The sequence below is a fragment of the Myotis lucifugus genome, unplaced genomic scaffold (assembly GCF_000147115.1).
Source record: "Myotis lucifugus unplaced genomic scaffold, Myoluc2.0 scaffold_84, whole genome shotgun sequence".
Taxonomy (NCBI): domain Eukaryota; kingdom Metazoa; phylum Chordata; class Mammalia; order Chiroptera; family Vespertilionidae; genus Myotis; species Myotis lucifugus.
In genome coordinates, this window is record NW_005871132.1 from 4,264,490 (window position 1) to 4,283,364 (window position 18,875).

The window sequence follows — 18,875 nt, forward strand, 5'->3', positions numbered from 1 at the left end:
ATCTTCCTGGCTAATTAAAAATTTGTGGTCATTTTTAGATGCAAAGCCACCTCAGCCACTCCTGCCTGTCCCAGACAATGTCCTCCTGACTGCTCTACCTGTACTGCTGCTCGTTGTGTGTGCGATGGTAGTGTTCTTTATAACACTCAAGAAAAGGAAGAAGAAACCTGTCCCCTCTCATGAATGTGGTGAGTCAGTGCTTGTCCTCTCTGCAGAGTGCCACTTTGCAGGGACTTTCCCATCTGCTGCCTCCTGCAGCTCCTTGGTTGAGGCCAGACGGGCAAAAAGTCAACAAGAGGTTGGAAGACAAGGTTTCCCCTCATGATCTGGAATCCCTGTAGATGAGACTCAGCAACTGATAACATTGCTCTGGATTTCTAGGAAAGGCAACATTTCTAACCTAAGACTTACAAATATAAAAGATTATTCCTTGCTTTACCTACCTCCCTTCATAAGGTTACTTTCAGAATTCAATGAAGGAAAATGGTGAAAGCACTTATAGACCTGGTGATGTTCAAGCAGGGATGTTTGGTGGGAGAAGAGGAACATTAGATAACCATCAGATTTGCCTTCTCATCTCTAAAATAGGTCTCCTGAGCAGTTAGATGAATTGTTTCTCACTAACTTTAAAAAAGAATATTAACTTTTATTGATTACCAAGCATTACATATGCATTTCTAAATATACTGGGGGGGGGGGAGATAATCACCTATAGTTCCAATAGTAAGAAAAAAATTATTATGCTGATAGCATTTAGTCTATATCGTCCAGATACTTTTTATGTATAAATCTGTTCTTTTCCATAAGTGGGATACTATTATAAGGACTATTTTGTTTTACAAGTCGGATAATCTCACGTTTTCTAACTTTTTTGTACTAAATGTACAAAAAATATTCAATGTCATTAAACATCATTCTACAGCATCACATTAAATAGCTTCAAGATATTCCATTATGTGGATATACCTTAATCTATTTAACCAACTCTATATCATTGGATACTTGGATCTTTTGCTATTGTAAATAGCACTGCATTCAGCAGCCTCCCACATACGTTGTAAAAGTGGCCTGTGTTTGTTTAGTGGGGAAAATGGTTCCTGTCTTTAGAATAATCTGTATATATGGTTTGGGCTGGTTTGGATAAAGTTGTAAAATAAGGTTGGACTTCATCTCAGTAATTGCCTCTAGTAGAAGTTTGGTTGGTGTTAATAATTCAGGTAACCTTCTTACTCACTTATGGTAAAAAGAATAATGCTTCTGGTCAGCATCTTATTTAAAACTTCATTATATTGATTTTAAGATCCATGTAGAAAATAGATGGATGATATTAGCAGTTATTTATTTCATCCCTGCTTTAAAACAGGAAATTTGGGGGTGATTATCCAATTTCAATAAATTGACACAATGCATATGGCAGAGCAATTTTCCCTAATGTAGGGAAAATTCAGTACAGAGGATCAGATGTATGGATTTACCATGCTTGTCCAGGCTTTGACTTTTCAAGGTCAGGGTTTTGAGCTTCTCTTTTTTCAATCTCATTGCCTTTAGAATTGGCTAAATGTGCAGAAGCAACCTTCAGTTAGGAAAGAAGCTGTCTTCAAAATTTGCTTTCACATTGGAATAATTAGTTTACAAATGAAACAAAGAAGAAGGGATAGAGAAAAGGAAAGTAAGAATGTTTCTTCCTCCAAGAAGCAATCAGAAAAATTCAGGAGACTAGAGAAGGGAATTAAAGAGGAGGATGTGTGTATACACATGAAAGAAATTGGAAAGAGTTTTAAGAAGCTATATTTGTGCATATAAGATGGTCAAATTGAGCTATGCTTGGTTAAAGGCAGAAGACAAGAGGGCACAGCACATATATGAACCCCCCACCCCAAGAATGTGATAAAAAGTACTGATAGGAAAACGTTGTTTGGTCAGTCACTTATGCCAGTGAATCTGATAAAAGAGAAGAGCCTTGATATCACTGGAGGACAGGAGGTGTACTGAATAACTATGACGTGTAGATATGAGATGTTTGTAAATTTGAGTTCCATAACTTCAGCAATGTCTACAGTTGCTTTGTGAATTCCTCTGGCATTAGCTATGTGATAAACAGAATAATGCCCACAGTAAGGTGTCCACCTCACATGCCCCAGAATCTATAATGTTTTCTTCTACAGCAAAGAGGACTTTCATATGTGATTAGGACACTGACCTTAAGATAATGAAATTATCCTGGATTATCCAGGTGGACCCAGTCTAATCACATGAGTCAGAGAACTTTTCCCAGTTTGGTTAGAAAGATAAGATGAAAGGAGAAGAGAACCAAAACTTAAGACAGACTCAACCCACCATTTCTGGCTTTGAAGATGGAGGAAGGGGCCATGAGCCAAGAAATGTAGGCAGCCTTTAGAAGCTGAGAATGGCCTTCACCTGAGAGCCAGCAAGGAAATGGAAATTTCAGTCCTACAACCACAAGGAACTAAATTCTGCCAATAGACAAACATGAAAGCAGTTGTGATCCCTTCAGAGAGGCACAAGTTTACTGATAATCTGTAGGAATTTCTCCAAAAATGGAGCTTCCTCCTATTCCAAAACTAATCCTCTCTTCAGAGGAGAACAATCCTTAAACTAACTTGGCATCAAAAGTCCTTTCCAGTGTTTGTTCATAATTATGTTGGGTTTTCCCCCTAAACCATACATATTTACCCTGTTTAACCTGTTAAATTTTTGAAAAGGGGAAATGGCATGGTTATTTAGCTGGTTTCCAATCTCTCTTCTCTTTTTATTTTGTATTTTTATCAAATAAGACAGATAAGGCATGAGAAAATGTCATCTTGAATTACTGTCTTTTCCCAATCAAAAGCTACCTGTCAGCTTACCCACTCAGGAAAAAGACTAAAAAAACTCCTCCTGAAATTTTGCTTCCTTGTTTGGTTTTGTGTGACTGACATCTGTATATATTAGTGCCCTAGCAACCAACAGTTTTTGTTTTTTTTTCAACTTGCCTCCTTCCACCAAACCTGAGTCTTGGCTTTTCCAGGAATGATCTCTTAAAGGGCAAGTGTTTTCTCCAAAATAAAACATTTCAACCACCATTTAAGCAGAAACCTTCACAGGGCTTAAAAATTGAAAGTTACTGATATCATCACATCTGCCCTTCAAAATGCTAAATTTATAATCAAACCTAAAAGGTTAGAAATCTATCTTTATTATCTGCTTTCACTTTAAAATATAAGTGTGTGTGTGTGTGTGTGTGTGTGTATGTGTTTAATGGTGATGATTTTTGTCATGGACATAAAAGGATAACTTAATTATTCTGGATTGGTCTACAGACATTTGAAATATTTCATTCAGCTATAAGCGCCATTATTTTCAAGAGGAACTTTGACAAATATAGAATCTAAACAGATTTATTTTGTTTGGAAACTAAGTCAAATAACACATAGCTCTGATGGTAGGGGGAGCCCTGATATCAAAACTAGAAAAAAATTACAAGAAAATAAAACTACACATATCTCTTATGAACATAAATGTCAAAATACTTAACAAAATTAACAACTAAAATCTAACAATATATTAAAAGTATGATACATCATGGTCAAATGGGGTTTATTCCAGGAACATAAGGTAGGTTTAACATACAAAAACCAAACACTAAAATTCACCATATCAACAACTGGAAAGAAAAACCATGTGATTATGTCATTGGATACAGATAAAACATCTGGCCAAATTAATATCTATTTATGATTTTTATAAGAAAAAACCCTTATAAAAGTAGGAATAAGAAGGAACTTCCTCAACCTGAAAAGGACATCTACCAAAACCCTTCAGTTAACATCATATTTAATGACAAAAGACTGATTGCTTTGCCCCTAAGATCAAGAATAAAGCAAAATGTTCACTCTCACTATTTTTGCTCAACATTGTACTGGAGGTCCTAGCCAGTGCAACAAGTCTAGAAAGAGAAACAAAGGCATACATATTTTATAAAGAAGAAGCAAAACTCTCTTTTTTTGCAGATAACATGCTCATGTTTATAGAAAAGCCTAAGGAATCCATTAAAAACTATTAGAACTAATTGAGTGTAGCAAAGTCACAGGATATTTGGTCAACACACAAAATCAATTGTATTTCTATATACTGACAACAAACAATTGGACACTGGACAAAATTTAAACACCATTTACAGTGACATCAAATAATATTAAAGGCTTGGGAATTAAATTTTAAGAACAAATTCAAGACCTGTATACTAAAAACTAAAAAATATTATAACCCACAAAAATTTAAATGACCTAAGTAAATGGAGAAATACGCCATGTTTATGGATCAAAAGACTAGATTTTAAGATACCAATTCTCCCCAAATTGATTTATGGTTTTAATGCAATACCAATCAAAATCCTTGCAGGCGGCTGTTTGGTGGAAACTCAAAACCTGCTTCTAAAAGTCATGTGGAAATGCAAAAGACCTACAATTGCCAAAAGATTTCTGAAAAATAAGGAAACAGAGGACTTATACTACCTAATTTTAAGGTTTACTATACAGTTATAGTAATCAAGGCAGCATGATACTGGTGAAAGCACAGACACATCAGTCAATGGACCAAAATGGAAAGTCCAAAAATAAATTCACATGGTCAACTTATTTGACAAATGTGTGAAAATGATTTCATGCAGAAAGGATAGTTTTTCAACAGATGGTGTTGGGCAATTAGATATCCACATGGAAAAATATGAACCTAGGCACACACAAAATTAACTTGAAGTGAACTACATATCTAAATATAAGAGCTAAAATTAAAAGACTTTTGAAAGAAAACATAGGAAAAAATCTTTGTGACCTTACCTTACCCAAATCTTAGACTCAATAAACACAAATTGATAAACTGAAATTCATCAAGATTAAAAACTTTTATCCTTTGACTTTGTTAAAAAAAATGAAAAGTCAAGCCACAGGCTGGGAGAAAATATTGCAAAAATGTATATTTGATAAAGGGCTTATATCCAGAATATATAATTATAGATTACTACTGGGTAATAAGAAAAAAATTCACTTAACAAAAGGCAGGGAGCAAAAGACTTGAACAGATACTTAACAGAAGAAGGTATATAAATGGCCAATAAACATAGTCACACAGTCACAACACCATTAATCATTAGGAATATACACATTAAAGGCATAACAAGATACCATTACACACCCACTAACATGACAAAGATTAAAAGGACTAATAAATACCAAGTTTTGAAGAGGATGTGAAACAACTGAAATCCTGATGCACTGCTATACAGCCCTGCAATTCTAGATATTTACCCATCTATATAATAAAAGCTTAAGCGACCATTACGGCAGAACGACCTGAGCGACCAGTTGCTATGATGCGCACTGACCACCAGGGGCAGATGCTCAATGCAGGAGCTGCCCCTTGGTGGTCAGTGAGCTCCCACAGGGGAAGTGGCAGCTCAGCCAGAAGCCCGGCTCATGGCTGGTGAGTTCAGTGGCGGTGGCGGGAGCCTCTCCTGCTTTCACGGCAGGGCTAAGGAGCAGTGATGCAAGCATAAGGAGCGAGGGATCCCGGATTGCGAGAGGGATGTCTTACTGCTGGCTTAGACCCGATACCCGGCAGTCAGACATCCCATGAGGGGTCCGGGACCGTGAGAGGGTGCAGGCTGGGCTGAGGGGAACACCCCCCCCCCAAGTGCAGTCAGACATCCCACAAGGGGTCTGGGACCATGAGAGGGTGCAGGCCGGGCTGAGGGGACACCCCCCCAAGTGCACAAATTTCATGTACCAGGCCTCTACTGAGAAATAAAAACCATGTCTACACAAATCTTTATAGCAGCCTATGGTACTGAAAACCTGGCATCCCAAATTAGTGAATGAATAAACTAATAGTGGTATAGTACTGGCAACATGCCACAACTCAGATGAATTTCAAAAGCATTATGTATGCTAAGTGAAAGACTCCAGGCACTAAAACACTACACGTTATCTGATCCTACTTACATGAAATTAAGTGACACTCTTGTGACATTAAACAGATCAGTGGTTACCAGGGAACAGGGTGGGAGAAAAGGGCAGCTTTGGGGGCTTATATAAATGTTCTATATCTTGGTTATGGTGGTAATTACATGACTGCATACATTTGTTAAACTCACCAAAATCTATATGAAAATTGATTGAATTTTATTGTATATTAATTATCCTATATAATAAAAGGCTAATATGCAGATCCACCGAACAATGGAAAGACTGGTCACTATGATATGCACTGACCATCAGGGGGCAGATGCTCAGTGCAGGAGCTGCTCCCTGGTGGTCAGTGCACTCCCACAGGGGGAGCGCCACTCAGCCAGAAGCCGGGCTCACAGCTGGCGAGCACAGCAGCAGTGGCAGGAGCCTCTCCCACCTCCGCTGCAGGTGGGAGGGAGGGGTAAGGAGTGAGGGGTCCCAGACTGCGAGAGCCCCAGACTGCAAGAGGGATGTCTGACTGCTGGCTTAGGCCCGATCCCCCAAGGGTTCCCAGGACTGTGAGAGGGTGCAGGCCAGGCTGAGGGACACCCCCTCCAGTGCACGTGCACCAGGCCTCTAGTATCTCAATAAAGCTGATTATTTTTCAACACACACATGTGCATTCACACACACAGAGACACACACACATACCCGCACCTGTGTGCGCATGAACTGCCAATGATAGAAAATATTCAAAACCATCAGGGGAGCTGTTGAGAGGATTCCCGTGATCCCTAAATTCCTCAGTGGACACCCAGGTTAACAACCCCTGCTGTAAGGCTCTAAGTGGGACGATAGCACTGTCACAGGAGTCAACCTAGAGGACTTTACACTACAAGTTGCATCAGTAGTAAGTCCATTCCAGTAGCAACTCAGGCTTTGGGAGATCTAGCCAGCTGGAGATTTCTCACGTGGGTCCATCCATGCGGTATTGTGAGTTGGTAGTGTCCACTGGCTAACCCACTTCAGCATTAACATCTTCAAGATTTCCTTTTCCTCCTAAGTCTTATTTTCAGAAAAGGATTGGAAATTCTTGTCTGATCACTAAATGATTGCTAAAACTAAATGTGTTCCCCCTGCCACTAGTATTTTTATTTTAGCAAAGACTAGATTTGTAAGTGAAAATCCTATTTCCAACATTAGAACTTAAGGCACAGTGAGCAAGTAAAGGCATTTACTTTTTGGATGCAAGGAGCTCCTTCTCAGTCCCCCTGAAATTGCATCAAGTAACTGTCTATTTCACATGTAAGGCTACAAGGATTTTTCTCTGAGTAGGACTTTGGAGCCTCTTCAAACTTTCCCTTTTTTAGGATGAATGGGCAATACATTTTCTGAGATTGTTTTGCTCTCTTTCAGAAGTCATCAGAGTGGAAGGGGAAGAGAGTGAACAGGCCAAGGAAAGGTGAGTCCAGACCCTATAACATTGTTGAAAGAGGTCTGATTCCCAGAGGGTCTGTAACTGAATAGACTTACATCTGAGGCCTGCTGAGACACCAACAAACATGAACTAATGGAGAGGGAAAGGAAAGCGAAACTAATAGGACCAGGAGGAAAATGTCCTAGTTGTAAATGGATGGCAGGGAGTCCAATGCACAATGCTCAGTCATGGCCAAGTAAACGATCAATACCAAAAGGGCCTGACGCGGGGAGCATGGGCTGCATCTTATTCACCACGGTAACCCCAGTACCTAGCACAGTGCCTGACTAGTGGCTTTCCTACATGTGTGGAACGAATACATGAATAAACGAGGAATGATAATATGTTCCATTTAGCTTCTGTGTCTTTGAATCTGCTGTGCCTTCTGCTTGGCATATTCTTCTGCCACTTCTTCATCTCATTCTTCAGATCTTGATTCAAGCAGCACTTTCTTAAAAACCCATCCCAAACTAGATTATGTCAGCCCATTATAGTGTCATGTGGATACCTGTCCTTTTTCTTTATAAAGAAACAATCTTTACCTATTATTAAACTCTATAAATCTAGACTATAGAGAGAGCAGGGATCATATTAGTTAAACTAATCATTGTGCTGCTAGCAACCATCACAGTGCCTGGCATATAGTAGGTGCTCAATACATATTTGTTGACAGATTGAATGAATACATGAAGGGATGCATGAAGATTCCTGGTGATCAGTCCTTTCACCACATGGTATAATTAGATTGTCATACCTCCGTCCCTCCTGAGGAACTGAGCTTGTCAAAAATATCAAGGCTCTGGCTGCATGGCTGTGGACTCAAAGCAGCCCTCAGTGAAGAGCCTGGTCACAGAGACACAGCTGGGACCCAAGGGCACCTGGGACCCAGAGTGCCCAGCACTTATATGGATATTCCAGCCACTGTGAGTCTAGGGGTCCTGGATGGTGAGTCAGGGTCCTGAGATCTTGCCTGCCCTGTCAGAGTTAGTTCAGAAATAGTCCAGAAGAGCCTACAGAGTGAAGGTGGCAGGGACTCAGCCTAGGGCAGGGACAGGCCCAGACAAAAATAAAGGGTAGCTATTGAAAACAGTGTGGGTGACACTTCACCTCTCTCTTCAATAGTTTGTTCTTCCTCATTGTTATTGCAATGTCCCCTATATTTGGCCCTGTCATTGAAATCTAGAAAAGGAAGTGGCTCCACTGTGAAATCTGACTTGATTCTTTTTTCTGTTTCTCCAGAGTAGAAAACCGTGTACCCGAAAGATCTAATGAAGCCCAGTGTATTCTCAACATTTCAAAGACAGACTCAGGTGACAAAAGTGCTACACATTTTTAATTAAAGAGTAATGTCCATTTGACTATTTTTTATACCATGTGGGTGGTTCCTCTTTCTTTTTTCCCTTTTTAAATTAAGTTTATTGGAATGACATTGATTATTAAATTATGTAGATTTCAAGTGTACAAATTCTATGATACATACGCTTTCCTTTTCAAGTTTTTGGCTGACTTTTTTTTGTCTCTCTAAACCTTCCCAGAAGGTGAGAAAATTTTACCATAAATAATAATGGAGGCTCTAGGACTCCCTCTATACAAAACAGCCTCCTTATAACGCCATCTCAGTTCCCTATGCCAGGAGCAGATTTTATCTGCTTCTTTTCAGAACACACTTGGATTGGATTGGATTGGATCCTAATGTTTAGGACTAATGCCTTCTGTGTCAGACGTGGCCTCTTTTCTTAATTTTACAAACTGTGTTTTCTGTAGAACTCCCACTACCTGGAATAGTGACTTTTATCTACTCTGAATTCTAAGGTAATGCCACAACCTATCTTGTATACCTATGACTGAACACCTACCTCTTCAGTCTGAGAGGGAGCTATATATTTTATGGCTTTATAGTGTTAATATTAACATTTGGAAATATAAAAAATGTACTCTACTAATGTAGTGATGTGCTTTGAGAAATGTCCACCCTCTGCCAAGGAGTTGTTCTTCTGTCAGGGTCAGTAAGGAAAGCAGACAAACTCAAAATTTGGGAGACTAAGAGAGACGGAGATGGCAGCACCCTGGATCCTGGAGCCATTTCTATATGGGCTGTTGCTAACACTAAGGAAGATCCATGTGACCAACACGCGATTGATAAGCCTTAGGAGAGAGCGCTGGATAAAGCAGGACAGTGCCGTGCCTCGTGAACCCTGCTTTTCTTCTTGAAAAAACTGACTGAGATCGTGGCCTGGGCAACTGTGCAAGAACCAACAGAGAGATCACAATACTCAAAAAAAGAGAGAGAGAGGGAAAAGAGAAAGATCTTGACCAACAGAGATGCACATGAATGTTCAGTCTGTCCCGTCCTTCGACAAGCCTTGGGGACAAGCCACAGATGGACAGTTTGTCCAAATGGACTTAAAACAGACAGTAGTTTCCTGGGTGGTCAGTGAGGGGTTTCGATGACACCAGGTGGTTGTGATGTTTTACCCGGCTGAAAGCAGAGCTTGGGGTAGAGAGCTATCATCTTGATCGTGGGATAAATGGAAGGAGACTTTGAACTTTTCCAACTGATGGCTGAGAGACAAAGAGCTGGAATAAAATTAGTTTGACCAGCGTGCAAATCATCCAGAAGTTGACTTAGCCCACAGATGCCCTACGAACATATTGGCCAGCCCAGAGCAGTGCTAGTGAACTTGTGTCTGAGGACTATGAGCATCATTTTCAACAATAAGAAAACTGGGTGCCAAGAGACAAATATACTAACCCAGTAGAAATAAGTTAAGAGACCCTGGCTCTAAAGCAACATCACTAAGAGATGGGGCAGCTTCGGTTTGAACCTAAAGAGGACTTTGGGGGGCTCACGCTATAGAAATAGTTCTGTAGAGCTGGCCTAGAGGGTTATAGACAGCCGTGCTAGCCATGCTTGTCCTTGTAAAATTGCCATTTGTGTGCTCTATCCTGCTCCTGCCTTCTTTAGACTCTAAGCATCTTGCTTAGAGTTTTGTACAGAGAAGTTTTCAATAAATTTTCATTAAGTTGATGTAAAAATTTATGTTTGGCTTCTATTTCCGGAGTACTACTCAGCGCTTGTAGTCTGATGTTCCTCCCTCTGTCTTCCTAATATACTTCCTCTTGACGTCTCTGTGGTAGCCCCATTCTCCAGTCACCCAAGCTAGAAGCCTCTGACTCATCCCAAACCTTCTCCTCTTCCCTTTCCCCTAACCATTGTATGAGAAAGAGGAGCTAATATAATTCTATGTTAATCTCAGTAATAACACATAAAAGATTAGTTAAGACAGGTTGTTTCTGAAGACAACTGGGAAATTTAGAGTGAAGGAAGGGATACTTGCTTTTCAGTTTATAAACTTTTATACTGTGTAATTTTAAAATAATGAGCTTGTATAGTCACTAAACAAAGGCTAATGTAAAAGTATTTCTAATAATACATTACTAAAAAATAAATTCATATAACTGTACTATATGTTTGAAAGTTTCTAAGAGAGTAGATCTCAAAAATTCTCATCAGAAGAAAAAATAATTTGTAACCATGTATGGTGATAGATGTTAATTAAACTTATTGTGGTAACCATTTCACAGTATATAAATAAATCAAGTCATTATGTTGTAACCCTAAAACTAATACATTATATGTCAATTATATCTCAATTAAAAATAAATAAATAAATGTAGGGAAATTCTGGGGGGAAACTGTCTAGGCTCTGTGAGAGCAGGGATGTGATCTAACCTCTTCACCAACGAATCCCAGGAAACTAAGACAGAACCTCAAAACTATTTGTTTAGCTATTGAATGAAACATTAATACTTATTCATTCAATATTAATATCTGGTTTTAAAAATCCCTCCTTTGTATATTAAATTATCTAGACCTCTGTGTTCCAAGTCTGGGGAAAAGAAAGCCAAGTAAGGTTAAAAGAGGTTCACCTTGTAACAGGGACTCCTCTAAACCTTTAAATGTATTATCCCACTTAATCCTCATAATGACCCTGTGATATCAGTATTGGGATATGATGCCTGTTTTGCTGATAAGGAAACTTAGGCACAGAGTAGTCAAAGCAATTTATCCTAGGTGTCCAACTTAGTAAGTGGCAGAGCTGGGGAAACTTTTTAAAAGCATTATCCCCACCCCTCATTCCTTTCTTTCCCAGCCCCATGTTTTCTGGCCATAGAAGAGACAGCAGGTGAGTGCTTACACCACATCTTTTGTTATACTAGCTCAGTCACCCAAGATAGTGCCTGCAGAGGACCCGCCACTGATTTTTCCAGAAGTCATTCATCATCTCATAAGGCATATGATGTGGCCAGTGAAAATGAGTTTTTGGTCAGGGGGGAAGTGAACTATAATTGTTGCCTCCCCCTCCACCCCTGCCACTTACTATTCTTTTGCAATTCACCCTCCTCCCTCCACCATTCTGAAGCCAGTTTCATCCACTCAGCGACTTCACGTGTTAACCCAAGCTAGAAAGCACAGTCACCTCTGACTACTGCCCTCCGACCTTTCCCTCAACACCCACTGCCACCTCCACTGTATTGCCACATTTGGTCATAACCAGGCCAGGCAAAGTCCCTCCAGCTTCAGCATCCACTCCTTTTCTCAGCCAGGCTCTTATTTCCAAGAACTGACAATCAAAACCAAAATGACCCCAGTCTACTCTCTCTCTTACCCTGCATTTTGTCCAAAACATCAAAAGACACAAGGCAGCGGGAGGGAGAAGTAAGAGGTCAACCAAAGGACTTGTGTGCATGCATATAAGCATAACCAATAGACACAGACACTAGGGGGGTGAGGGCATGTTCTGGGAGGGGGGAGTGGACGGGGAGAGGTCAATGGGGGGAAAAGGAGACATATGTAATACTATATGTAATACTTTAAACAATAATAAATAAATAAATAAATTTTTAAAAAGGGAACAAGGAGGTAAATAGAGCAAAGAAGATCTCTCTCACATTCTTTTTTTTTTCCCTAACCACACAGAGGCGAGTTTAATCTCCACTTCTTATGTATCCTTCCATAGATACACTATGTATATACATATATACATATATATAGTGTGTATGAGTCTATGTGTATATATAGTGCATATATACATATATACACACACATATATGTGTATATATTTATTTTATTTATATGTGTTCCATATGTTTTATATATATGTATTTCATTCAGGTTTGGTTTTATTCTACACCTAAGCAACATAAACATAAGGCTCTTGTTAAGATGATTACAAACATACTTCTTTATTGTATCAGTTTTCAGTCTCATCCATATACCAGCATTCTTGTGGAACTTATAATAAAAGTGAGGTTCCATTGGCTTTCATCATTGCCACCTGTGTACTCCAGGAGGAAAAATACAAACATATACAAAGTCTTGCACTGTCCTTAGACACAAATTTTTTAACGTGCTCCAATCATAACAAGTTATACCCTAGGTCTAGTGAATAAGTCATTCTGAACTGGATCTCCTATTACCTGCATCTCATATATTTGTCTTTCTTGACTTACTTCCTCACTTCAGTTGTACATATCCACCAGTAGCTTTTTGAGAAAGGATATGTGAGAAGTAAATTTAATGAGATTTTTGTGTATCTGAAAATATCTTTAGCCTACCCTCCTACTTAATTGATCATTTGTCTTGATATAGAATTTGGAGTTAGAAATTCTTTTCATTGTTTCCAGCTTCCAGTCTTGCTCTATAAATATCTATAGATATTCTGGCTCCTTATCTTTTTATATGGAAGCTTTTAGGATCTTCTGTCTATCTCATTGTTCTTCAATTTTGTAATGAAATGCCTATATGACCACTGTGGTTAGCACTGAGGTGGTACTTTCTATCTGAAAACATACATCCTTTACTCTAGGGAAATTTCTTGAATTGTTTCATTGATTTTTTCCCCTCTCTATTTCTCTAATCTGCATTCTAGGATATTGAATTTCAGTGTTGGATCTCCTAGGCCCGTGGTTGGCAAACTGTGGCTCGTGAGCCACATGCAGCTCTTTGGCCCCTTGAGTGTGGCTCTTCCTAAGCCTTAGGAGTACCCTAATTAGGTTAATAACAATGTACCTACCTATATAGTTTAAGTTTAAAAAATTTGGCTCTCAAAAGAAATTTCAATCGTTGTACTGTTGATATTTGGCTCTGTTGACTAATGAGTTTGCCGACCACTGTCCTAGGCTGATCTTTCTATTTTCTTATCTTTCTGTCCCCTTCCATCTTTTTGTCTTTTGCTCTGTTTCTTAAAGATTTCCATAACTTTATCTTCCAAACTTTCTGTTGTATTTTTAAATTTCTGCTATCAAATATTCATTTCCAGGAGCTCCTTTTTGTTCTCTGAATATTTCTTTCTCTAAGGAGCCTGTCCTTAATTGTTTCAGTATCATTTCTTATTGTCTCTGTATCCTCCAAGTTTTTTCTTCCTGTTTGTTTACCTTGGTCTGTAGCAGTAGTTTTCAACCTTGGCTGCACATTAGAATCACCTGGGAATCTTTTTAAAATCCTGATTTCTGGGCCTCATCCTCCGGAAATTCTGTTTCTTTGTTACTAATGTTGTGGCCTCACCCCATAACAAAGAAACAGAATTTCCAGAGGATGAGACCCAGAAATCTGGATTTTAAAAAGATTCCCAGGTGATTCAAATGTGCAGCCAAGGTTGAGAACCACTGGTCTATAGCATCTATGTTGGAGGCTCCTTGTGATGTCTGATTAACTTTGATTGTCTATTCATGAGTAAGAGTGAGAAGCTAAAAATTTGTTTGGAGGATCTGAATCTATGGATTGGCTTATTAACTTTAGCTTTATTATAAAGGAATCTGGTGAGCCTTTTTAGGAAACCATTTTTAAAAGGTCTTTTCTCTTAGGCTGGTAGTTTTGCAGTATTTTGCCTGGAAGGTAGAAGTCTGGCTGTCAGCATTTTGGGAGCCAAAGGAGGGAAGAGGTTTGTGTGTGTGTGTTCCTCCTCATCCTGGCACCAATCATACTGTTTCCTATTCGTATACACACAAGAACAATAATGTATTTTTATAAACAACTGTAACGTAGAGATGAGAGTGCCCAGTACTTTTTAAGTGTTTTTATTATGAAAATATACATTTTTAAAATATACACAAACTTATTTCAGAAAGTATGTTTCTAGCCTGACAGTGGTGCCAGCTCAGTGCTACTCATAGCATATGGCAGAGTGGCTTCTTCCCGAAACCTAATTGTATATCATTGTTCTGAGATTAAAAGCTGTGAACTCATGGGTTTGCTAAATGTACAGAGTGCAGAGTAAAAAATCACTAAATTGTCCTAACAATCTATTAGAAATGGGAGACATGTAGAAAGTATCCTTTTTTTTTCTTTTTCTTTTTTTGTGGCAAATGAGAGCAAAGAGAAGATTCGCCAAACACCGAAGAGAGCCATGAGCAGAACTTAGGTTCCCAATCTTCAGACCAAGGTGCTTTCCACCTTACTCAGACCCTCTGTTCTTCCTGTTCCCTGGAAGAGCTGTGAAGTGGGCGTCAGCACAGTGTAACACAGCCAGAGCATGGACTTTGGGTCAGATAGACCTGACGCTGTTATAGTTGGCCTGTGACCTTGGGCAAATACTTAATCTCCCTGATTCTCAGTTTCCTTATGTATAAATAGGCTTAATAAAACATACATACCTCATGAGATCACGGCTCATCTAGAACATCTGAGGGATTTTCCCAAATTAACTAGAGGAGAGGAGAGGAGAGGAGAGGAGCGGATAGGAGTGGAGTGGAGAGGAGAGGAGAGGAGAGGAGAGGAGAGGAGAAGAGCCCCAGCAAACCTGTAATTAGAGTGGGGTTAAGAGTGATGAGGGAGGATTAGTAGTGAGAGAATTGGAACAGGAAGTCATCATGGAGTAATAGGGGTGGGTGTGGATTTTCATATGACTCTCAAACCAGAAGTCCCTGCACACCCTGATGAAAGCCACAAATGCTCCTACAATCATTGCTACATCAGCATCACATGAAGAAGCCTTTCAGCATCTCAGCCCAGGGGACTTTTCCATCTTTACTATCTGAGGCCAAAGCCATCTTTCTAAGACCTTCCTTACCTCCCCTTTGTAAGATTATTTCCAGACATTCCCCCAAATCTCTACTCCTCTGTTGATATTTAGCAAGAGCTTTGTTCTTGCTAAATAGAACATAAAATTCTAAGCAGTCAGGTTGAGATAAAAAGGGGGGAGGGGGGCAGGGATCCCTAGCCAAGATTTTGAAAGACATCCATTTTAGAGGGCACCCATACAGAAGATGGTTTGTGGGGGAGAGGAGTGTGTATATCAGAGGCAGGAAAATCAGTTAGGAAACTGGCACAAGCATGACATTTCTAAGAAGCCGAACTAGGCAAAGCCTCCTGACATTTCCAGAGTGGATCCTGGTGCCTGTGCTCATTAGACCAGGGCATGGCCGAGTAGACTCCACTACAGAAGTGAATCCAAATGACAGGGAAATGGAAACTTAAGGGAGTTGCTCTACTAGAGGTAGATCACAGGAGTTCTCTGTACTCAGTCTGAATAAGAGGAAAGAAATCCTAAAATACGATGTTGGAAAGGCTAGATGATCCACCATAGCTAGAAGACTAAAAATAGTATTATACATCAGTCTTTGATTTAGTCACCAAGGAGAAAAGGTCCTTTTCTATGTCACAGACCCAGCATGAGTTAGGGCAAAGGTTAATTTCAGATATGAGAGACAATAGACCAGAACGGAAAGCAGGGGCTATTTGCTTCCAGATCCCTGACTATCAAATAATTAATTTGATATGAATTTCTTAAATTCGTATTTGCAACCCAAAGCATATATGTGAAGTTTAAAATGTGCTAGGGTATGGTTACCTTGATGACTGGTACCAGTTATATGCTGTTTCCACCAGTCCACCTGCCACTTTTTAACTGTACACATCACCTATTTGCCCTCAGGCTTCAGACCTCACAACCTCTGTAAGAACAAGTGAGCTGTGTCCACTTGATGGGAAAACATCATCTATTCCATTTTTTAAAAGCTGATCCAAACAATCAAATCAGTCCTCTTTTTTTAGGATTTACTAATATTTTCTCTAGTTTTAAATTTATTTATTGAATTCTTTTAGTGTGTCAGAGTTTGAGACTCTATCAATTTTTGAAAAAAAGAAAAGGATTGCTTTTCAAACATTAAAAATAAATCCGTTTCTGTGTCCAAACCAGCCATGCATATTATTAACATATATGAATGTTCTCATGGTTTTAACAGTCTTGGATGAAAAAAAAAATACTGTAGCAAGACTTAGAGAAACAAGATGGCAGATCAATGAGAATTTTAAAAACTTTAATTCTCTCAAAGTAATTGCTTATATCCAGAACTTACTAGCAATGGTTTATTTGTAGCAGAAAATATCAGTGAAATATGAAGAAAATCTTACATTAGGGTATGAAGCATTGGAAACAATTTTCAAATCTTCCCAAACCTATGTAAGGAAGAGATGTTGCTGCATCATCATCTTCATCTCTATTTCTTGAGCCCACCATGTGCCAGGAACTATGTTAAACAGTTTATGTGTATTATCTTGGGAAGAAGGGAAAAGTTTGCATCATCTTTTAGAAGTTTAATAACTTTTAGGAGAACCAAAAAGAAAGCATACTGAAGTAAGATAGTATGAGACTATAGAGAAGATAAAAGAATTATGAGAGCAGTAGACTAGTGACCTACCGTTTTGTTGTATTGGGGCAGGATGATGCAATGTGAACCCAAACTGTCCTACACTAAGGCTCTGGTATAAGTGATCATGAGGAAAGAACTGATGGGGAAGAACTGGTAGTACTCAGAAATAATTTATCCTAAAGAAAGAGAGAACCCAGGTTTGGATGTTTGATTCAGGAATCATGGAACTATTGTTAAACGGAGTAAGTAGATTTTGAGGAAACCAGAATATCTGTCACTCAGCTTATTGTCTAATTCACATTGAACCCAAAGATGGAGCCGGTCCTAAGAAAGTAGATCCAAGAGATGGATCCTGGTGAGGTCAGGCAGGCCCCTCCAGCCACCCTTGAAACAAATCTACTCCTGGGCTCTTCAGTTATGTGAGCCAATAAGTCATTTTTCTCTCTCTCCCTCTCCTCTCCTCACATCCCTTTTTATTCCTTGAGTTGATTTTATTCCTTAAGTCAGACTTCCTGTTCTAGACAACAAAATGTTCTAAATTGATAAATTACAGCAGTGGTCCTCAACCTTCCTAATGCCGCGACCCTTTAATACAGTTCCTCATGTTGTGGTGACCCCCAATTTCATTGTTACAAGTTGAACATAATTAAAGCATAATGATTAATCACAAAATCAATATGTAATTATATATGTGTTTTCCGACGGTCTTAGGCGACGCCTGTGAAAGGGTCGTTCGACCCCCAAAGGGGTCGCGATCCCCAGGTTGAGAACCACTGCATTACAGAATGGAAAAGCCTTGGCCCGGCTGAGACTAAAGACACAATCAGTATTTTCAGGCCACTCTCTTTCTCTCTTCAACTTTATTTTGGCTCAGATTTTTTTGCCTGCTGATATCCTCTCCTATTATAGGCAGGTTCCTTCAATGCAGCCAGGAAAGGTGGCCACAAGCAGCTCCAGCTTATGTTGTCCAGAGTATCTTCTCTGTTGGATCCAGCAGAATGTCCTTAAGAGGATGCTGATTGGGCTTGTTTAGGTCACAAGTTTATCCCAGAAGCTATGACCATGACTAGGGATTTTGGAACTTATTCTCTCTTGCTCCCTCCCCCAAATCCTAGGGGAATGGAATCAATCCAAACTTAAATACATGGAACGGAGGAAAGGTGGTGTAATGGTTGTTGCTGGTGTCCCACCCAGGAGCCCTTTACCTGGCCAATGCACCTCTTCCCCAGGTGCTGTGAATGTTGACTGATAACCCACAGCTTCCCTCTCTCTGAGACTTGCCCTGACTCATACAGGAACCTCCTCCCCTAATTCTATCTTCGTTTAAAAGTTGGTTTTATCATCGATGGACACTTAAGTTATTTCCTTGTCTTAGCAATTGTAAATAACGCTGCAGTAAACATGAGGGTGCATATATGTTTTCAAATTAGTATTTTAGTCTTCTTTGTGTAGATATTCAGAAGTTGAATTGCTGGATCATGTGATGGTTCTATGTTAATTTTTTTAGGAACCCCCATACTGTTTTCCATATTGGCTGCACCAAACTGCATTTCCACCAATAGTGCATAAGGGTTCCCTTTTCTCCACTTTCTCACTGAGACTTATTATTTCTTGTCTTTTTTGTAATAGCCTTTCTAACTATTGTGAGGTTTTTGCTTTTTTTTAAATTTCAAGAAAAACCATTTTAAATATAGCATTACATGCAATAAACATTAAATATTTATGGAGAGTATGTTTTAGGTTTGTGAAATATGCTGTTGGTATTTAAATGGAAATTGCATTGAATCTAGAGATTGCTT

General features: G+C 39.2%; 1 protein-coding gene across 11 annotated transcripts in view; it reads left to right on the forward strand.

The window, feature by feature from the left end:
- The window catches only part of CD86 (CD86 molecule), a 78,273-nt gene that overhangs the window by 48,474 nt on the left and 10,924 nt on the right, over positions 1 to 18,875 (forward strand). For 4 of the 11 annotated variants that reach the window (XM_006090947.3, XM_006090948.3, XM_014457758.2 and 1 more), the window contains exons 5-7: positions 39 to 188; positions 7,362 to 7,407; positions 8,662 to 8,732. In XM_006090947.3, coding sequence (XP_006091009.1) covers positions 39 to 188; positions 7,362 to 7,407; positions 8,662 to 8,732 — 267 coding nt within the window. Of the gene's footprint in view, positions 1 to 38; positions 189 to 7,361; positions 7,408 to 8,661; positions 10,416 to 18,875 lie in introns of those variants that run through there. The other 7 variants (XM_023755793.1, XM_023755794.1, XM_023755795.1 and 4 more) reach the window with 5 other exon arrangements.